The sequence below is a fragment of the Thunnus maccoyii genome, chromosome 22 (assembly GCF_910596095.1).
Source record: "Thunnus maccoyii chromosome 22, fThuMac1.1, whole genome shotgun sequence".
NCBI lineage: Eukaryota > Metazoa > Chordata > Actinopteri > Scombriformes > Scombridae > Thunnus > Thunnus maccoyii.
Window position 1 is genome coordinate 10613109 of NC_056554.1, and position 18424 is coordinate 10631532.

At 40.1% G+C, this 18424-nt stretch overlaps 1 protein-coding gene and 1 long non-coding RNA gene across 17 annotated transcripts in view; one reads left to right on the top strand and one right to left on the bottom strand.

The window, feature by feature from the left end:
- The window catches only part of LOC121889010 (receptor-type tyrosine-protein phosphatase delta), a 369584-nt gene that overhangs the window by 21057 nt on the left and 330103 nt on the right, over positions 1-18424 (bottom strand). For 9 of the 16 annotated variants that reach the window (XM_042400691.1, XM_042400697.1, XM_042400695.1 and 6 more), the window contains 12 exons: positions 16430-16735; positions 15380-15573; positions 14991-15017; positions 14367-14484; positions 13370-13957; positions 12825-12925; positions 12441-12697; positions 10470-10563; positions 8128-8337; positions 6858-7018; positions 3992-4104; positions 1193-1290 (listed from right to left, as the gene is read on the bottom strand). In XM_042400691.1, the coding sequence (XP_042256625.1) occupies positions 1193-1290; positions 3992-4104; positions 6858-7018; positions 8128-8337; positions 10470-10563; positions 12441-12697; positions 12825-12925; positions 13370-13957; positions 14367-14484; positions 14991-15017; positions 15380-15573; positions 16430-16735 (2267 nt within the window). Of the gene's footprint in view, positions 1-1192; positions 1291-1866; positions 1909-3991; positions 4105-6857; positions 7019-8127; positions 8338-10469; positions 10564-12440; positions 12698-12824; positions 12926-13369; positions 13958-14366; positions 14485-14990; positions 15018-15379; positions 15574-16429; positions 16736-18424 lie in introns of all 16 variants that reach the window. The other 7 variants (XM_042400694.1, XM_042400706.1, XM_042400701.1 and 4 more) reach the window with 3 other exon arrangements.
- Positions 1249-18424, top strand: part of LOC121889020 — a 61204-nt gene continuing 44028 nt past the window's right edge. Inside the window, exon 1 of the long non-coding RNA XR_006093417.1 lies at positions 1249-1313. This is a non-coding gene — a long non-coding RNA (uncharacterized LOC121889020). The remainder of the gene's footprint in view (positions 1314-18424) is intronic.

Here is an 18424-nt window from a genome sequence, read left to right on the forward strand (position 1 = left end):
ATATGTTGAAACGGTGGGCTGCAACATTGCTCTTAATAAAAATCTTTATTTCATTGTGCTCACAAAATTGCTTTCCAGTGCTCTCGATTAAGAACTATGAAATTGGAATTCAATGTACTTAAGCTGCAATAATGATTGGGCAGCTTGGCAGGCACCCGTATAGTGACCTCATAGATTTTGGAGCGGTTACAGGACCCGCAGAGAGAAATGGGCAGAGAAAGGGTGACCAGTCCTATCTCACATAATGCCCCTGAAAGGACCTCTTGCTTGCAGTTTTTCAGGCTCCATGAATGTTCTGCAAACATGAGTTCATCTATAGTGCACTGCCAATACTGAGGAAACATTTACACGGTCTAACCACAGTCACTCTTATTTTAAGCGCTTTTACATAAGATGTTATTATTAGATACAATAACAAGATGCATACATTTAATTTCACTTTCATTCCATGATGCATTTTTTTAATGATGGGAGCTATATGTATTCTGGAGTGATAATTCACAGTATATTAATTGACAATGTGCATTGCTATCTCTGTCTCTGTATAATTAAAATATATTGGCTTTTTGGCACCTTGTGGCTGATTCACTGCCATTTTCACAAGGTTTCATCAAATAGGCTTTTGACTTGTCATATCAGGGAAAGCACAGGTGTAACTAATAACATTAATGATGGCTTCAGTTCTATTTAAGTGTCCCAGTATGTCATGTCAGTGAGCCAGCGGGCACAATAGCAGGGCACTGGGACTGAAAATGGAACGCAGCTATTATTAATATTATTAATTACACCTGTGTGTTTTCTGCTCTGGTGTGTTCCTGCTGTGGAAAAAAGGCATACTGACTGTTTTTAGATCCTGTTAGTCTGCTGAAGAGATTCTTCATAAAGTAGTTTATAACCACCCTATTGGGCAGTCATCAACTGAAACCAGCTGATACATTGTTGACATGCCTGAACTGTGTGTGGTTGGCATAGATGTGCAATGATAGGATTACAGCTTCCAGGAAAATATCATTAAATGCAAGACTGTGGGCTTTACCCACCCTGTTAAATAGTGACAGTCATTTGAAATCACAATTTATGTCAGCTGCTTGCGCATGCTTCTGTATAATACCAGGTATTATGTTGCGTTGTTGTCTCTATGTATCTCTCTTGCTACTACACTGATCAACACTAGGATTTTGCTGACACTCACCTCATATTCCTGCGAAAACTTCAGGTTGTCGTTGGCTTTCAGGCGCTCCAGATGATCTGCCAGGTCCATGATTGGGATTGGAGGGTGGCTAGCCATACCTGTCAATCAGATGGAATTGTAGGTCAGTCACCAGTTTTGTAAGAGGACATCACCCAAGCACAAGCCAACAGTGAATCATTAGATAAGCAGCATGTGTGTTTTAACAGGGGGAATGGAAGAGTGGATCTTGTTAGGCTAGTTTGTTCACTCAAAGCAGTGGCCATGCTCATAAAGAGAATATGGACACAGAAGCCAATGAGAAGTCATCGAGCACACTTGCCCCACTGGGACTCTCCCTATTGAGAGAGAAGAACGTTATTCAGACAGAAAGCTGCGGTGGATAGTTAGCATGACAGTAAGACAAAGACACAAACAAACATCCCCCAAAAAAACAAAGGAAAAAAAAACATTCAAAATGTTAGGCCAGATGTTGACGTCTGCTTTGAGTGATGACATGTTTTCAGGCTGTCATTTCAAACTCCGCCCTCCTGTGATGACATAGCATTAACACCAGGTGGATTAGATGAGGATGAGAACACAAGACTAGGCAGGAGAAAAAAAAGGAAAAGTAGAGAATAAAAGCTATAAAAAAAAAAAAAAAATCATGTCAAATGCATAATTCGAGACCAACTAACTTGACAAATGGAGGTTACTGGGGTGACTGGGCGCACCTGAACCTGTGGAGGAAACGGCGGTGTAATTAAATACTTTGCAGACGTCATAGCAATGTGATGACTATTTTCTTTACAAACAGAAGGTAGAAATTGAAATGTGACAAGAGGTAGTTGAATGATTATGTGTATTCTAAATGGGACATTTATTAGTAACATACAAATCATCATGCTAGAAGCTTTGCTATGCCACCATGCTTATTTCATAGAAATAAGAAAGCATACAGTGAATACAAATCCTAGCAGCACAAACCAAAGTCTGTAGGATATTATTTGACATTCATTTTAACCTGAGGATGCTGACATAGTGATAAACTACCTGCATAGTCTGCTGCATAAAGTTTCAGCTTGCACTTAAGTTTGCTTGACTTTGACAAAGTAGAGCTGACATTGTTGAATATGGGTGGTAGCTGAGGTATATATGGCATAAGAATATTTACAAAGTTTATATGTAGGGAAAAGATTAGAAGTGTCAGGTTTGAATAATACTAATGTGCACTAGGGCACCTTTTTGTACATGCTGTCACAATCAAGCCTGTGGCCAAAGTTCTGCAACTTAAGAATTGCCTGTGACATTTTGACACTACAGTTATGTGACAGTCTCTCTCCCCAACATTGAGGTGATGCTTCATTTTCGTTGCCGGCACAAGTGGGCATTAGCTAATGGAAGCAGGGCCTCGTTTTCCCACCCACTCTCACTTCTCTCTCTGAAAGACGGCAAAGGGTGTTTCTATTGCAGCCTGCTACTCAAAATCCATTTCCACCACTGGGGGACAATGAAAGTACCATTTCCAACACGTTGTCGCTCAAACATCAAGCATCCTTAAGATGAAAATGTCCACTGAGGGGTAAAGAGGTGAAAAGAAGGGGAGAGAGAGAGTAGGGGAGAGAGGTAGTCTAATGCAGAAGCGCTTCGGGACTTGAGAGAAAGTGGTCACATGGTATAAAAAAATGTGTGGTCCTTTTTGAGCAACGAGAGAGCCAAGATACCCACTCTTAGAAATGCTGTTGGGGGTGGTTTGAGGGAGGGGGGACTGATGGCTTGAGAGGAGACTGAAATAGTGGGAGGATGGTTGAGATCACTCAGAGCCAAAAGGAAAAATACCCCTCTGCCAGAATGAAACAGCCAGTAATGGTCCTAACATCATTGAAGAGCTTTCATAAATATGCATAATCTTTTTTTCAAAAATGAGCCTGCAGGGATAATTCATCCTCCTTTCATACTAGCTGACCTGAAAAATATGGCTTTGATATTACAACATTATTGGCAGTCTGTGAACACCTGTCCCAAAGCAGTCAGTGCCAGAGGAGCTCAAACTGCAGTTAAGTGTGTCTCTTTCGGTCGGGATGGGGGCATTAGATGCATACCGCCTTTCCAGGTGATGGACTGTGACTCCCATTGTTCCCCCAGGCGAGAAACGGCCGCATGTCTGAGCATGACCACCGACCACCTGAGCACTAAGGGTCAGAACGAGTAAACATTCGTGCTTACAGCTTGTCACCAGTTTTTTTCTTTTTTCGCAGCTATCCATTGGCTTGTATATAAAATTAAACACATTGCTGTGACACATTTTTTTTATTTCCCTAACCTTCCACAATGCTGCATCCTGTGACTTCCAGCAGCTGGATATCAACCGTATAGGGCTGTACTATTTTGAGCAAGCATGACAAATCTTGATGACCTGGATAACCCAGGTGCAGAGGAAGATGACAGCTGCCATGAAACTGACAAGCTTGCATTTCTGCCTCTTCATTTTCCACTGAGAAATGTCTCCGGGGAGGACGCTGTCAGTTTTGACCCTCTGTGTCTTCTCTAAGCACCTGTCCACTATCTACCTGCAAAATGCTCACTTGTTCAGTGCCAATCACACCGCAGTGACGATGGGAACTTTTTAGGAAGGCATTTAGGCTTCAATGTCAGCAGTGGTTGCAAATAAACAAACGATGGATGAGATGAAGCTAATTGTTAATCTACATATTTTTTTGTTTGTTTGTTTGTTTGTTTGAGCAAGCAATCGGTAGCATTGGCATCCCTTCTGAAAATTCGTATTTGGATATAAATTCACAGTAATCGATTTGACATACTTACCAGGTGTTTGGAAGTTGAGACGTCGAAGCTCAACGGGGTCAGTGGGGTGATGCAATGGCATTTCCTTGCTGTTGGGCAGACTGCCTTTCCTAGCTTCAGATTCTGCTCTTTTTCTGCAGAACAAACAGTAAATTGTAAATTGCAATTGTTTTAAAATTTGCTCTTGTACCCCAAACTCTACAGTACTCTACTGTATGACCTCAAAGATTGCCTGGCGGTCTTTTAAATAATGAAGGCAGATATGTAATTAAGGAGGTGACATTCTTCTGGTATGTAACGCTAAAGGGGGTGGATTAAATAACATCATTACCTCACAGTATAATACAACCTAATACAATAGCCCTTAGCCATTAAATGCTACCTTTGTGAAGCCTATTATCACTTTTCAATGATAGTGTCACAGGGGGTGTTGATTCAACTATATGAATGTTTTATAAGAGGTCACTATTAATTGTAACAAATGTATAATGAAAAGCTGATGTGGTGGATATTTGGATACTGTAAATTTAAAGTTTATTACGGGGTAGGAAAAGTCAAAACATTCTGCTAACAGCAGTCATTGAAACAATGTGATGTTGCTAATAGTGAGCAATATGTGTTTAACATGTTGATTCCGATTAAGCACATAGTGTGATGTCACGAATGACATCGACTCCAGAGGGCGACCAATTTATGTATGTTTATATATGATACGTACAGTTTAGAGAGAAAAGGGATTCAAAAGGAATTAGTTTGTCGCTACTTCTTTCTCACTCTTACCTGTCTGGTTTGCTGCTCCATTGGTCAGCAAGGAAAGAAATATTGACACAACATTAGGTGATAAGACCTTTGGCTTTATAAAACGGAGAAACCTTTCTTTGGAATATGTGAACGACTGACTGCATTACAGACAAATGATACCAATCATATCTCAGTTTTGCTTTGTGTGCAAGATTAGCAATGCTTCACTTCAAGGATTATGCTCAATTATGTAGCCTTGGGGCTCTTTGTTTCAAATACTATAGTTTCCCAGGTGCAACCAAGATTTGTACATTGTATCTCTGCTATTTCAAGCAGTCTCAGATGATTGCTTCTTGTTCAAGCATAAAAGTCTTCTCTCGACTCCTAATTGCTGTGTCTGTCTTTTCCTGCAAATATTCCTACCACTGTTTCATTTATTAAATTCAGGAATTATGCACATTCAAGAATTATGCATGCAGTATTATGAATGCGACAACATTTATGATCACACTTTGTAATGAATGTGTATAAATTGAGCATATAAAACATTAAAATGGATGTTGCCATTTTTAAACAAGTTTTAATTTAAAAAGTGACCAGAATTGTTCTGGTAGCAGACATGACTTGACTTCAATTATTCTATGTGTGGGTGTCCAATTTACTCTGATTTGTGTTTCTCTCTGATGAAGCCGCACATTGTTATCTCCATGTCCTTTCCCAGGGCTCAACATAACATGGTTGTCGCCCTTTGTTTTGCACAAGAGGGGCATTCTGTCACATAAAAATTGATCTTGACAAGAGAAATATCTCCTGGTTATGCACCGAATGTTCCCTAACGTGGCGGTGACACTGGCTCGGTAATCGATGTGTAAATCTGCCTGCCACAAATGAAAACACAGAAGCCCCCCGCACACGCAATCTTTGTTCACTTTCAATTCACCTTTGTATTATCCAAACCAAAACTTGATATGAATGGATCCCAAGGACAACAGGGTGTAACAGAGAAAGCCTGAATAAAGCTTTAGGCATAAACCTCTTACATTACACTGATACTATTGATGGATTTTTTTGTCTTCAATATTGGCACTGATTATAGCTTGTGCTGACTCTTCACATACTAATCTTACCTTCCCCAAATTACTTCTTGAGGACTACTGTGAAATTCTGCTTAGGACTGGACATTTGATTGAATGAACTCTGTGGAAAATGTGCCTTATGTAAAAGGTGAGAAAAGACAAGATAGCAATGGATGGGAGAAAAAAAAAAAAAATCAGTGTAGACGTGTGCATGTAAGATATGTATGTGTGTGTCCTGGCAAAGCAGGAGAGCAGCAAAAAGGTCAGAGTCAGGATCTAGAGCTGGGTTCCCTTGTGGAATGGGTAGTAGTAAAAGGGGGGGAGGGGTTGGGGTGTCTGGGATGCTTGCCCAGGCCCCGGGGCATCTCTAAAGCTGCACACATATGCAGTGACATGCAGCAGATAGTCAAAGCTCTCCTCTCCCACGCTTGACTGATGAGCAGTGACAGCACGAGGTCTGGCTACCACTAGGGGGTTTCGGACAAAAAAGGCGGTTTTGATTTTGTGTGAAAGTGCACCACTGCAAGTGTGTTCTACAGTTGTATATGTGTGTTTTAGTGTATGTTTGTGCTTCCGGGGGGGTAAATAAATGTGTCTGATTAACTTTCAGTCAACACATGTGTCTGTGTGAAGGATTGTGGGCATCTGCATTTGATGGCTTTGCAGTTCGGGTAGCTGTGCTTGGATTTAATCTAGTGCTATACAGATTTAGTGTGTGTGTGTTCCTGAGAGTGAGGGTCATAGATAGTCTGAAGATCAATGTGCCTCAGGCTTTAAGTTTTACATTTAGTGCCCGCATTTGAATGTGCTAATTGAAGATTTGTGCATGGCAGTGAGTCAATTTCATGAATGTTGAATATTGAATCGTCATACATGGATGTTGAACTGAGCTCTGAACGCACATATATAAGTAACGATGTGCACCTAGTATATATCTTGCACAGTCCCCTTGCAGTGCAAGTGTGCCAGTATTTATACAGTATTTATGTGAAATGTTAAGGTAGTTAAGGTGTATATTTTGTTTGAAGAGGTGGAAAAAATTCTTTTGAACGTTAATTTGAGATCCTCACCTTTTGTAGAGGAGGATGGCAATGACGATGCATATGATGAAGACGACAGCTAGCACAGGGCCCACCACCCAGATGAGTCCTTCCTCCTCGTCGATGATCGGTTGGGGGTCGATGTCGGCTGAAACAACCGGGTCAGAGTAGGGGCTGGTGGCATACATGATCTGAGCCAGAGAAAAGCAAATCGGTGATCAGTATTCTACAATATCTTTTCAACCATGATGGTATTTCTAGTTATTGGACCTCACTCTGCTATTGCCATAATTTATCTATCATCTGATTATTCTGAAAGATACTTTTTCGCCAATGTATTACATGGTTTCTTGGACAGACATACCAAAGCCAATCTTCAGCTAAAGTTACATCAATACACAGAACTCAATTCTGAGGGATAGATCAAGATTTATTTGGAGAGACGAAGATATTCAGAGCAAGTCTTCAGTTAATTTATCCCCACTTCAGAGCATATCTAACAAGACTCTGACAAAGCAGCATGACCAACAATACAAATTAAAAGCCAATTCAAAGTTTTGCTGTGTCATTTCTGCTAAGCCGCTGTTTGACCAATCACAATTATCTTTAATATCTCTTCTATACAGAAGCTTTGATTGAACTATTTCACATTCTAAGAGAAGATTAAAAAAGTGGTCTTTTGGGAAGAAAAATATATGCTTCAGTGGGCAAATTAGAGATTTCCCTCCGTCCGTCATTATCGCTTTTGCTCTACCTGAACTCGGGGTTAGTGGAGAGAGTGCGAGGCAGCACTATAGACCTTGCAGCTCATCAAATCCATCATCTCGCCTGCAGCGGCCTAATCATGCAGCTTTCTGGTCCTCCCATCCAGAAAGACACATGCACACATACACACACTAGCTGCAGCAGCGGAGATAAGGTGGACTGCACGTAGGACGCAATTAAAGAGAAGCCCCGTTATCGAGGTATTCTTACGATCAGCTATGGTCTTAAGGGGTTTCTAACCCCAAAGCAGCAAGGGTCAGCTTCTTGGGCCTTAATTTTTTTTTTAAGTCAAAGCCTCATAAGGGCTCAGAGTAACACACCTTACTAGGAGCAAACCCCGACCCTCCACTATGAAGCAGTGGATTTTCCCCTCTTTGTCTGTTAACATGTACTGTTTTTAGTACAAAGAACATGAGATCACTAGCAAAAGATATCCCAGAGGAGAACAAATTCATGTCTTCAGCTGAACTCAAGTATAATATCAGACAAATATGGATAAACACTGAGATAATACAGTGACAAAGAGCAAACTTACATTTTCCGACATCTCCAAAACGGCAAGCACAAAGAATATGTACTCCTGGCCATTCTGGAGTTGCTTGTTTTCAAAGTCCCCATAGATCTTGCCATCTCCCAGGGTGAACTCTTTGGGTAGGTCTTTGAAGTAGGCAGCGATATAGGCTTTGGGTTCAGCCTGCCTCCGGAATCGAAGGCCTCTGCTAGTTCGGTTTATCTCCTTCAGCAGCTACAGCAAAGAGCAAGAGGCAGATGGTTGATAACAAATAGGGACACGTTCCAGCACACACATGAAAACATATCCACACAAACGAAATCTGTCTATCAAGATTTTTTTCTGATTGCTGAGCTGAAAATACTGATTGCAAAAGGCAGAACATTATAGATCAATGACTTATTTCATCTGTTTTTGGACTACAAAAGATTGTGAGATTAAAAGATTGTGTGGATTTCCAGCATATAAAACAGTTGAGGATTATCCAACAGCTTCAAACAGGGAAAAAAATAGACTAAATCAATTTCAAACTTACGTAGCTCAATTATTTTTTCTTAATGATACTATCAGAAACATTTTTGCTTGAGATGGCCAAACATGTAGACAAATAGTATCTGGTGAGGATTTATAATCATTTGTGCTGTCTTTCTGCTGGATTTGATAATCAGCGTACAATTGTTGAGGTTTTTTTTTTTAAATTTCATTTTCTTCTTAAATAAGAATGAAAGATCTGCATAGTGAAGATAAATTACATTCTGTGTCAACAAATGGCTTCAAAATACATTTTGCCAAGTATAACAAACATATACGTGTTTGTCATTTTCGAAACAAAAATGAAAAATAAAATTGAAATACTGTTATTCTTTTGGTAGAGATTACCAAAAGAATATGTTTAAGCACTTGAATAGTTTTCCAATGCCACTTCCAGTTTTCTAAGGGAATTATTACATATCAAACCACAGTTTTTCCTCTAACATACATAGTGTCCTCTGGTAATTAATGTTGGAGCCAAATCACCACCTCTGCTCCCCAACCAATAATAATACTAACAATAATACTAATAATAATAATAATAATGATACTACTACTACTACCAATAATAATAATGATAATATTAGTAGGCTGAAAGAAGTGTGCCCTCCGTCCAAGTCTGTATCATCGGACTTTTAACTTTCAGTACAGAGTGCAGATCATAATTATGCTAATCAAGCCCGACTAGTTGTTTGGCGTCTGATTTCATATCTCTGACTTGTGTGCACGGATCAGTGTGTGTGTGTGTGTGTGTGCTGCATGCGCCTGTCATTCACAGTGGAGTGTGTGCGTTCTTGTGTGTGCTCTGTTTTGGCTTCGGGGCTGTTGGTGCTGCCCGATAATGTCTTCAATCATCTCTCCTGTCAACACGGCTAAATCTAGCTGCCCTTGGGAAAAGTTGTGAAAAGGTGAGTGCCAATATTGACAAACAAATAAATTCTGACAGAGGGGCGACTTTTGGGCAATCGGTCAAGGCTACAGACATGGGCCTGTAGGCATGAGCTGTAAAGCCAATGCGAGATGAATCAGGGTGTGTTTTCTTTTATTTTTCTAGACACACAATATATTGTGATGTTTCCACAGTACAAATACATATTTTAAATCTCACAATTTCAAAATGAGCCATTATTTGCAAGATCTGATTTACACATCCTTGCAAGAATTTCAAATTGTAGTAATCTGAAGGGAAATAACCTTCAGAAGTTTGTATTTCTATACATTTCTAGATGTATGCATGCATGCATGTGTATACAAAGAAAAAACATTAGCGATCAGTACATCTAATGGAATACTGTACCTGAAATGTAAGCATACCTTACAGTATAAGAGCTTTGATTCACTTACACATTTAATCATGCATGCAGTGTACAGAAGCTCATGAATTATCTGGCTAAATATAAAAGTTGTCAAGTGTTTTGTGCATACGCAGTAGCCTAGCTTTGCCTGGAATGAGAAGAGACATGAAGGCCTGATGCAACTCTTCAGGTAATTACCGCAGACAAAGAGGAGGAGGAGGAGGTGGGGATGGGGGTTGAGTTTGCAGTGCACTTGATGGCTACTTCATGTTCTCATTTACATATGAACAGTGCTCTCTGCAGCTATTTGCGTCAATCAGCGAGACTCATCTCCTGTTCCTCCTGCCCTCTTAACTGCTTCAGCTTATTTTTTGCAGTTTGAGAAAAGAAATGTGTTGTATGTGCACACAATTATGTAGGTCTTGCTGAGGCACTGAATACAACAACTGGATAATAGAAACATTTTTCATTTTACATGGCATATTTTTACTGTTTCTTGGTAACCTGAGTCATTATAATGAGCTCATCCTTTGAACCTACCTCCTCCAAATTCATCTCATCCGGATTGTCCCAGGGTTTGAAAAACTTGCCAGTGCGCTGCTTCTTTAGAGGTACTACCACAATGAAATATCCCCTGGAAAATAAAATGTAAAGTACAGCACATTAACATTCAGTAGATAGTCAGAAATCACACTCAGTTTTCAAAACACACAAGTTCTATTTGCAAGTCAGTGGTCACTGTTTCCTGGGCAAACAAATCCCTATATGAGAGCAAGAGCAAATACAGCATTGCCTAGTACGCACTATGTCTGTGTGTATTAGAGAGAGATCTTTTTTTTATACCAGAAACTAATGCATAATGATGCCATTAGCAAGTTATGCAATTCTTTATCACTTGATTAGGCCCATTTTTGTCTATGTTTTGTATTCAATTTAGGCTTGTCCAGAGGAGTCAGGCCACACTGCTACGCCTCACTGAGACCCCCCATGGGCTAATTAGGGGACCTCTGTGAATGCAGGAAAGATATAGAATTAAAGGGATTTCATCCCTTCATCAGGGTGGCAAGAGAGATAATGGCCTCTGCCAGAGTTTTCTGGGCTTCCTGGTTGGGCTCTGCAGTAGCTAGCATTAGCCAGGAAGGCAGTGTGGCAGGCTAATGGGAAACTAATTAGCTTAAGCTCTGGCATGGGACACAGTGGGCCAAGTGCATCCAGTAAGATCAAAAAACCCAAGATGGCTTTGAAGCTTTAGTCTACAATCAGATGTGCTCCTTGGCCTTCTGACAACCCTGGGCTTCATTCTAAGTAGTGGTCGACCCATTAATAGGTTGGCTGATATCTGGCATTTTGAGATAATCGGCATCGGCCAATGTCTGCGCTCATGAGGCCGATAAACAAATAATACTAGGTCAAAACCTAGTACATGGAAATAACAGAATTCCTGGTGAATTCTGAGTTCAGTCAGAGGATGAACTGAACACAAACAAATGGACAAACTCAATACGGTTTGTGCCTGCCATTGCTAGCTAGCTAATAGCTAATGTACATTAATGTATTTTGGCTTTTTGGGGCGAATAAACACAAATGGTCCAATGGTCAAACTCACGTGAATAACACAAGGTGAAAATTCGCTTTAGATTTGGTCTGAACACACCATCAATCAGGGACATTCGCGTTTATGGGGCTGTTGCGGTCTAGCCAAAAATATCTGCAGGCAGCCTTGTCAGTGTGGCTGCTATGGAACAATGTGTCAATTTCGCCATTCTACGATGGAACACAGTGGGAAACGTGCCAATACTCGATATAACATTACCTGAGAGAAAATGAAAAGACATACTTTCCTCGTTTAAAATAATTACACTGCAGACAGAGTGCACTACTTAAGCAAACAGAGACAATGCAGACAATAACATCAGTGTTAAATAAATGTTCATTTAAGTTCAGCAATTTTGTGTCTCATTTGTTATTATTATTAAATTGTTGTATTTTATCAGATTAAAAAAAAAATCCAAAAAAACCCAACAACATGATATCAGCATTTTATATTGGTCATTGGCCGCCCTGCTTTCTAAATATTGGCATCAGCCATTGAAAAACCCATATTGGTCGACCACTATATGGCTTAGAGGAGTGTGCTTAAATGAGTCAAGCTGCTTCAGTGTGTAATGACTAAGTAGAAGTGGATATTACACTGAAATGTAGGGATGAATATATTGTAAATGATGGTGTTTTAGAAGAATTACTCCCGACAAGGTCAGCTAGCAAATTATCTTGTTTATTTCCATTCACAATACATCAGTAAGAAATAAGACTACAATAATCACTAATTTGAATATGACCAATTGCTAGAGAAAGTTTGACTGCTCAAGTGATGTCATTACAAGTAATATATCCACTAAAGAGCCATTTTAATAAACTCAAATCATATTATGCTCGGCAGTCAACTCTGTGATACAAGATTGCAATTAAAAGCAAATAGAAATCAGCTTAAGTTGGATCATCTCTACTCACCTTACTCTCTCAGATGTCTGCACTGATGGTAGCTCCACAGTCACCATACCGTCAGAGTTGGTCTTGCCAATCAGGTACGGTTTGGTGCGAAGGATGTCTGGAGCTGTCATGGTGGACACACGGTGCTGCAGACCTCCAGCACTGTTGCCACGGTTGGTCAGGAGGAAGGAGTACTGTGTCTCAGGTTGAAGGCCCGTAATTAGCTTCTGTGTTAGCTTCCCATCCACCTCCACACTCTGCCCATTATCGTAGAGGATCTGTATGCAAATGAGTTGATATTTCATGTAGACATTAAAGTTTATGCATGTGTTGGTAGATGTTAAGTGAATAATTACTTATGTCACAGAATTGTGAAAATGTTATGCTTATCTAGATGGTGCTCACAGTAAAAGGTTGAGCTGGATTGTAGGTATCGGGGATTTCCCAAGTCAGCAACACTGATGTCTTCATGGCAGCTCTCACGTGAAAATTTTTTGCAAACACTGCTAAAAGAAAGGGGGAGCAGGTGATTTAGACACAAAACACCACCTTTATCACCAATGGTCCCAAACCAGTGCTTACCTGAGAATGCCTCCTTCAAAACCAGGCTGATATCAGTACTACACTGAACTAAACACTGTCCTCTTACCTTCTTACCAACACCAACTTTTGAAATGATTGACTGATCTTTTCTTGACTGACAAGACACAAAAAGACATACATACTTACTCCATGTGAGTTTCTTAAATCAAATCATTGTAAGATTAGGAGGACTAAAGGTTGGACACTATTTTAGTACAAGAGTCTTCTGGTTGATTCCGTACTTTGTCAACTTCTGCCATCTGAGGCTTTCAAAGGAAGCTATGGTTGATGGAAAGGGCTGCACAGGGAAAGGTTGATTTTTTTTTTTAAAAGTGGAAGGGCTAAGAAGGTTCAGGGACTGGTCCTACCTTGATCCAAAGGCTGTGTCCTGAATTGGACACTTGGGCTATAGGGGCCAGGGCCCTTGCTGGTGAAGGCACACATTTTAATATCATAAGTGGTATCTGCCTTAAGGCCATCCAAGATGACTGTTGATTCCGGGGCTGTGATGAAGAGTTCCGAGGGACTGCGTGGGCTGTTGATGTCCTTATACTGCAGAGCATATTTCACTATTTGGCCATTTCGCTCTGCCAGCAAGACTGGTTGCCAGCTAACCTGAATGGTGGAAGTGGTGGCACCTTCTGCTGTAATGCTCTGAGGGTAGCCGCTTGGGACATCCTCATTTGTGGTGACTTCTTTGACTGTCTCTTCACCGAAGCCCACCTTGTTGCGCGCTGAAAGGCGGAAGGTGTATGAGGCTCCCTTATGGATCTCTTTGGTAGTGTAGTGGTTCTCTCTCTCGGGGAACTCAATGACAGTCAGGGGATCTACGTCTTTTCGGCCAAAACGGAGGCGATAGCCTTGCAGGGGCCCGTGGGTTAGTGCTGGAGGATGCCACTGGAGGAGAGCTGTGCCCATGTTTGTTGTACTGACCATAAGCCGTGGTTTATCAGGAACTAAGACAGTACCATTGGAGAGAGGAAAAACTTGTCATAAATATGGAGAACCATGGTTGCATCTGATCCTAAATGTAATACAATATTACTAAGTATTTCTACTGTGACATAACACTGTCACAAGAGCTGAACTGGGCTATCTTTTTGTTGTTTTCTCTTTCTTTGTCTCCTTACATTTTCCGTAATTTTGAAAGTGCCTTAAGCATTGTCATGTCATTATAGTGGGTAAGAGTTATTGCACTAAATGAGACTGCATTCACACTTTACATGCTTGGTGACAAATATGTTTGCCTTGTGCTTTTTTTAATCCTCATTGCATGCAGTTTCATAGCTTTACAGAGCAGAAATGCAATTTTATATCATCTACTATATTAGCAGAGAGATTTGTCAGCAGTAATAGTCATGTTACCTGCGCCAGTGGTGGTGATCAGTTTGGGTTTGCTGCGTGCACCGTCACCCTTTGTCGTATAGGCTGCCACGGTAACTGAATATGTGGTCTCAGCCTGCAGCTCTGTGATGATCATTTCCTGTAAAGATGCAGGACTTTAGTTGCAGGACACTCATTTGCTGATTTGCAAATATGAGCAAGTAGAGAGATAAAAGTGGGATGTGCTGTCAGCATTATCATCACAAAGGACAAAACAGACACATTCTCTCAGTATATACTTAAAATTGGTGCATGCTTCGGTGGACAAGGATAGTGTTGATAAGCTTTGGTTAATAAATAATTTGGCAAAGACTATGCGTTTGTTGTGAAACAAAATGGCTTTTTCAGTCGATACCAACAGAATTTAAACATTTAAAGTCAGCATTTGCCATTTGGTCAGTTCAGTTCAATTTGAATTTCCTTGTTAGCAGTTCCATTTGCAGTTTCTCAGATAAATTTCTCGAGAGGGTGAAAGAGGGCCCAAGCTATTGTTGGTCATAAAAACCTTTTCATGAACTCCCAATACACAAAAGACACATGCCATTCATGCAGAGGATGACAGCAGGGGAAAACAAGATTGGAATTTTGTCAAGTTTAACTACTCACATGTTCAGTTGAATCATCATATTCCCACTGATTATGATATAAGAATATGGAGAGAAAAGAGACAAAAAATAAGGCCAAGTAAAGACAGAAAATGGTTACACAGTTTGTCTGCAACCACTAAATAAATGTAGTAAAAGTAACAATTAAATACATAGAGATGTATGCAGATAAATATGCACCAAGCTTGTGCAGACAGCTGAATTGTGATTAGTGACAAAACATTTCAATAGTCACTATTTTACTGTGTTGAATAATTGTTATGACAGGATATAAAATAGCTTTTCTTCCACTCCAAATAAAAGACTTTGCTGTAGCGCATGTAATGGTAAGAGAGAAAGTGATACTATGTGTCTGAGAGATGAGGCGGCTGGCTGAGGAGGGTGTTGTACCTGGGCATCATCAATCAGGATGTCCTTGATGACTGGCTGTCCTGTGGGCTCCCCATTAACCATCCTGACATAGTGCACCTGGTACCCTCGGATCTGACCGTGCTGCTTGGTAGGCATCGGTGAACGCCAGATCACTTTAATTGATGAGGAGTTGACAGCCTCCACCTCAACTTTACGAGGTGGCCCGCTAGGAACTGGAGGAACACCATGGGATAGAAGAAAAAAGGTCAAAATTATAGAGAACCCCCTTCACCCTGTTTTCAAATCCTGTCCAAAGCCGTAGCGCAAAATGCTGCAGTGAGAAAAAAATCACAAAAGTGCAGCAAACTGCAACAATCACTGCATGACATCAATATTTCAACAATGGTAAGGGGAAAAAACAACAGCAAAAACAGGTCTGACAACTGACCTAATCTTGAAACATTAAAAATGGGTAGAGTGGATTTTAAAAACATGGAATAAAAATGTGTTTTGCCAAAATAGAAAAGTGGAGCCAAAAGGGGGGCTTCAAGTGTTTCAAATGCTTGAAGCACTACAAGAATTTTGGCTATGGAGCAAGGAAAAAATGAATAAAAAATGATTCTACTACATGAGGGGGAGAAAAAATATTTTTAAAAAATGGCCTTCAAAAAATTCTTCCACCTTTGTTATTCCCACTGTCCAGAACTTTTGCCAAGTTCCTAAAAAAAAAAAGTGAGTTATTTTAAAAAATGCTGCCATTCAAAAACACTGCAGAGAATATTTCAAAAATGACAGTTGGGACTGGAAGTTGGAGGCCTGCAGCTGAAAACGCCATACCATGTGTTGAAATTGAGCAGCGTGAGGAAAAAAGCCAAAAAGGTGCTTTCACAAAGCAAGTCGCAGTTGCAAAAACGTACAGTCCAAAACTGGGCTAAAAGTGTCAAATGGCGACAGTCTTATTAGAAGCAGGCAGAGGGGTAGAAAAGAAGAGGGACTTGTAGATTAAGACGAGGTTGTTAGTATTTGACAGGGTAGGTTAAGAGGGGTAGACTGGATTTGCGGCTGGGCTTTGTTTTAGCGAACACATACCATCCTCCTCTGTGCGGATGAGCTGTTGCACGCTTTCTGGTCCTGCTCCAACATCTGTATGAGCAGTGACTGTCACACGGTACTCTGTCCATTTTTCCAAGTTTTCCAAAAGGTACTGGGAACTTTCCGGAGGGATGCTGGAGATTTGATGTGTCGTAGTATCCTCCCCTTCAGTTGCAGCGTACTGGATGGTGTATTGCGTTATGATCCCATTTTGTAATTCCATTGTTGGTGGCCGCCAACTTACCAGGATGTTGGTGGAGCTGGGGCTATAGCACTTGACTTCCTGCGGTGGGCCCGAGGGTTCTGGTTGGTGGGTTGGATTTGGAGCAGGTGCAGGTTTTTTGTTTGGTCAGGCCGTTCATTGAGTTGGATTTTTTTGTTTTTAAGTAGTTTCAGTTTTTGTTTTGATTGGGGTGATGATGGTAGAAGTGACCAAACAAAGGAAAAAAGAAAAGAAAAATAAAATAACATAAAATGAGGACAAAGCACAAGGACTTATGTGGGTATATACATGGTATTTTAAATCAATGAAACACCACAAATAAAGACAAAACAAAAGGCAAAGACCAACACAAGAGTGTACACACTGATGATGAATGGAAGGTGTTGATTGGAAAAAGGACAGCTTTGCCATATGTAACATACCTTATCATTGAAACAATAAAAACAAAAGGGAAACAAAAATCATATATCCTAATATGGTATTTCTCTAGAGCCTGTAATTCCTTAACTTTGTCAAAAATTAAAATCTAAACATTTTTGAAAGAACTTCAGAATTAATTTCTAAATGAAACCATTCCAAATTAAATGAAGTAATAAGATAAATTTGGCAAGCAGTTACCATCAATCCAAAAACATAAAGGTTGATGCTTTAACTAGTTTAAAGTAGAAAATGTTGTATTTGTCACCAACCTTTCCGAAGCCTGTTGGTTTGTGGTAAAAGCCTGATTGTACAACAGAGAACTTCCCAAGGAGACATGACTGATTTATTAGATTCTGATAACATTGGCATGCACTTCTTAAATTAACTTCATGATTTACCTCAGAACATACGTCTGGGCAGAGTTTGAACTTTGGAGCTTTTATACCTACCTGATCTCTGCCCTTGTCTTTCAGAGACCTCAGATTTATGTTAGATGTGCAAAGTTTTACTTGACTTATGTTTTGGGGGGAATTTTCTGACTGGTGATCAAAATAAGATCAAGTGGACTGGATTTAGTTTAATTTTGTTATGAACAATGGAGTCCAATTTTGCAATTTTGACCCATTTCATAAATATGAGGTCTTCTGGGTGGAAATGCTCCTAACTACAGAGACAATAATTGCTTTGAGCTTTCTATGATGTCGTCACTCCACAACCTTCTTCTTGATTCTGATTTGAATTGCGGATTAATGTCAGTGCGAGTTCTTGAATGGGAAAGAGAATGGGAAAATCCCTTTTGATGTCCAGAGAAGTGGTTCCTGGCATAGTAGCTACATAGAAAGCTCAGTCTAAAAGATTCTCTATTCTCTTATTTTTGGCTGACATGCATCGTCAAGAGACAAGGCTTCTTATAAGCAAACTATACCTTTTGACTTTAAAAAGACAAACATTTGGGTGAGGCAGATGTGGGCAGCCATATAAATAATTCAAGGTTCAATCATTCGTTTAAGTCAAGAATGTTTTTGTACAACAAAGGTGGAGAGGGATAGTTTCTGTAACCTTGTCTCCTGAATTCACAGGAAAGCCTGGGTGCGCTGTCCATGCAACCTTTTCAGAGTGAATACTGCATGGTTAGGTGGACTTCATAACACTTATTTACTATTTCATATGTTTACATCTTCGCTATTTTCAAATGCATCAATTATTTAAAGAAAAGTCTTATTCCCTTTATCTGTGCTCAGGACCTTCCTGACATTTTTGTCACTTTTTGGGTTTTGCAGCACCTATAAAATCTGAAATGCATTTGAAAATGTGTTCCTTTCCAAATGATTTAAACTCTTTCAGATAAG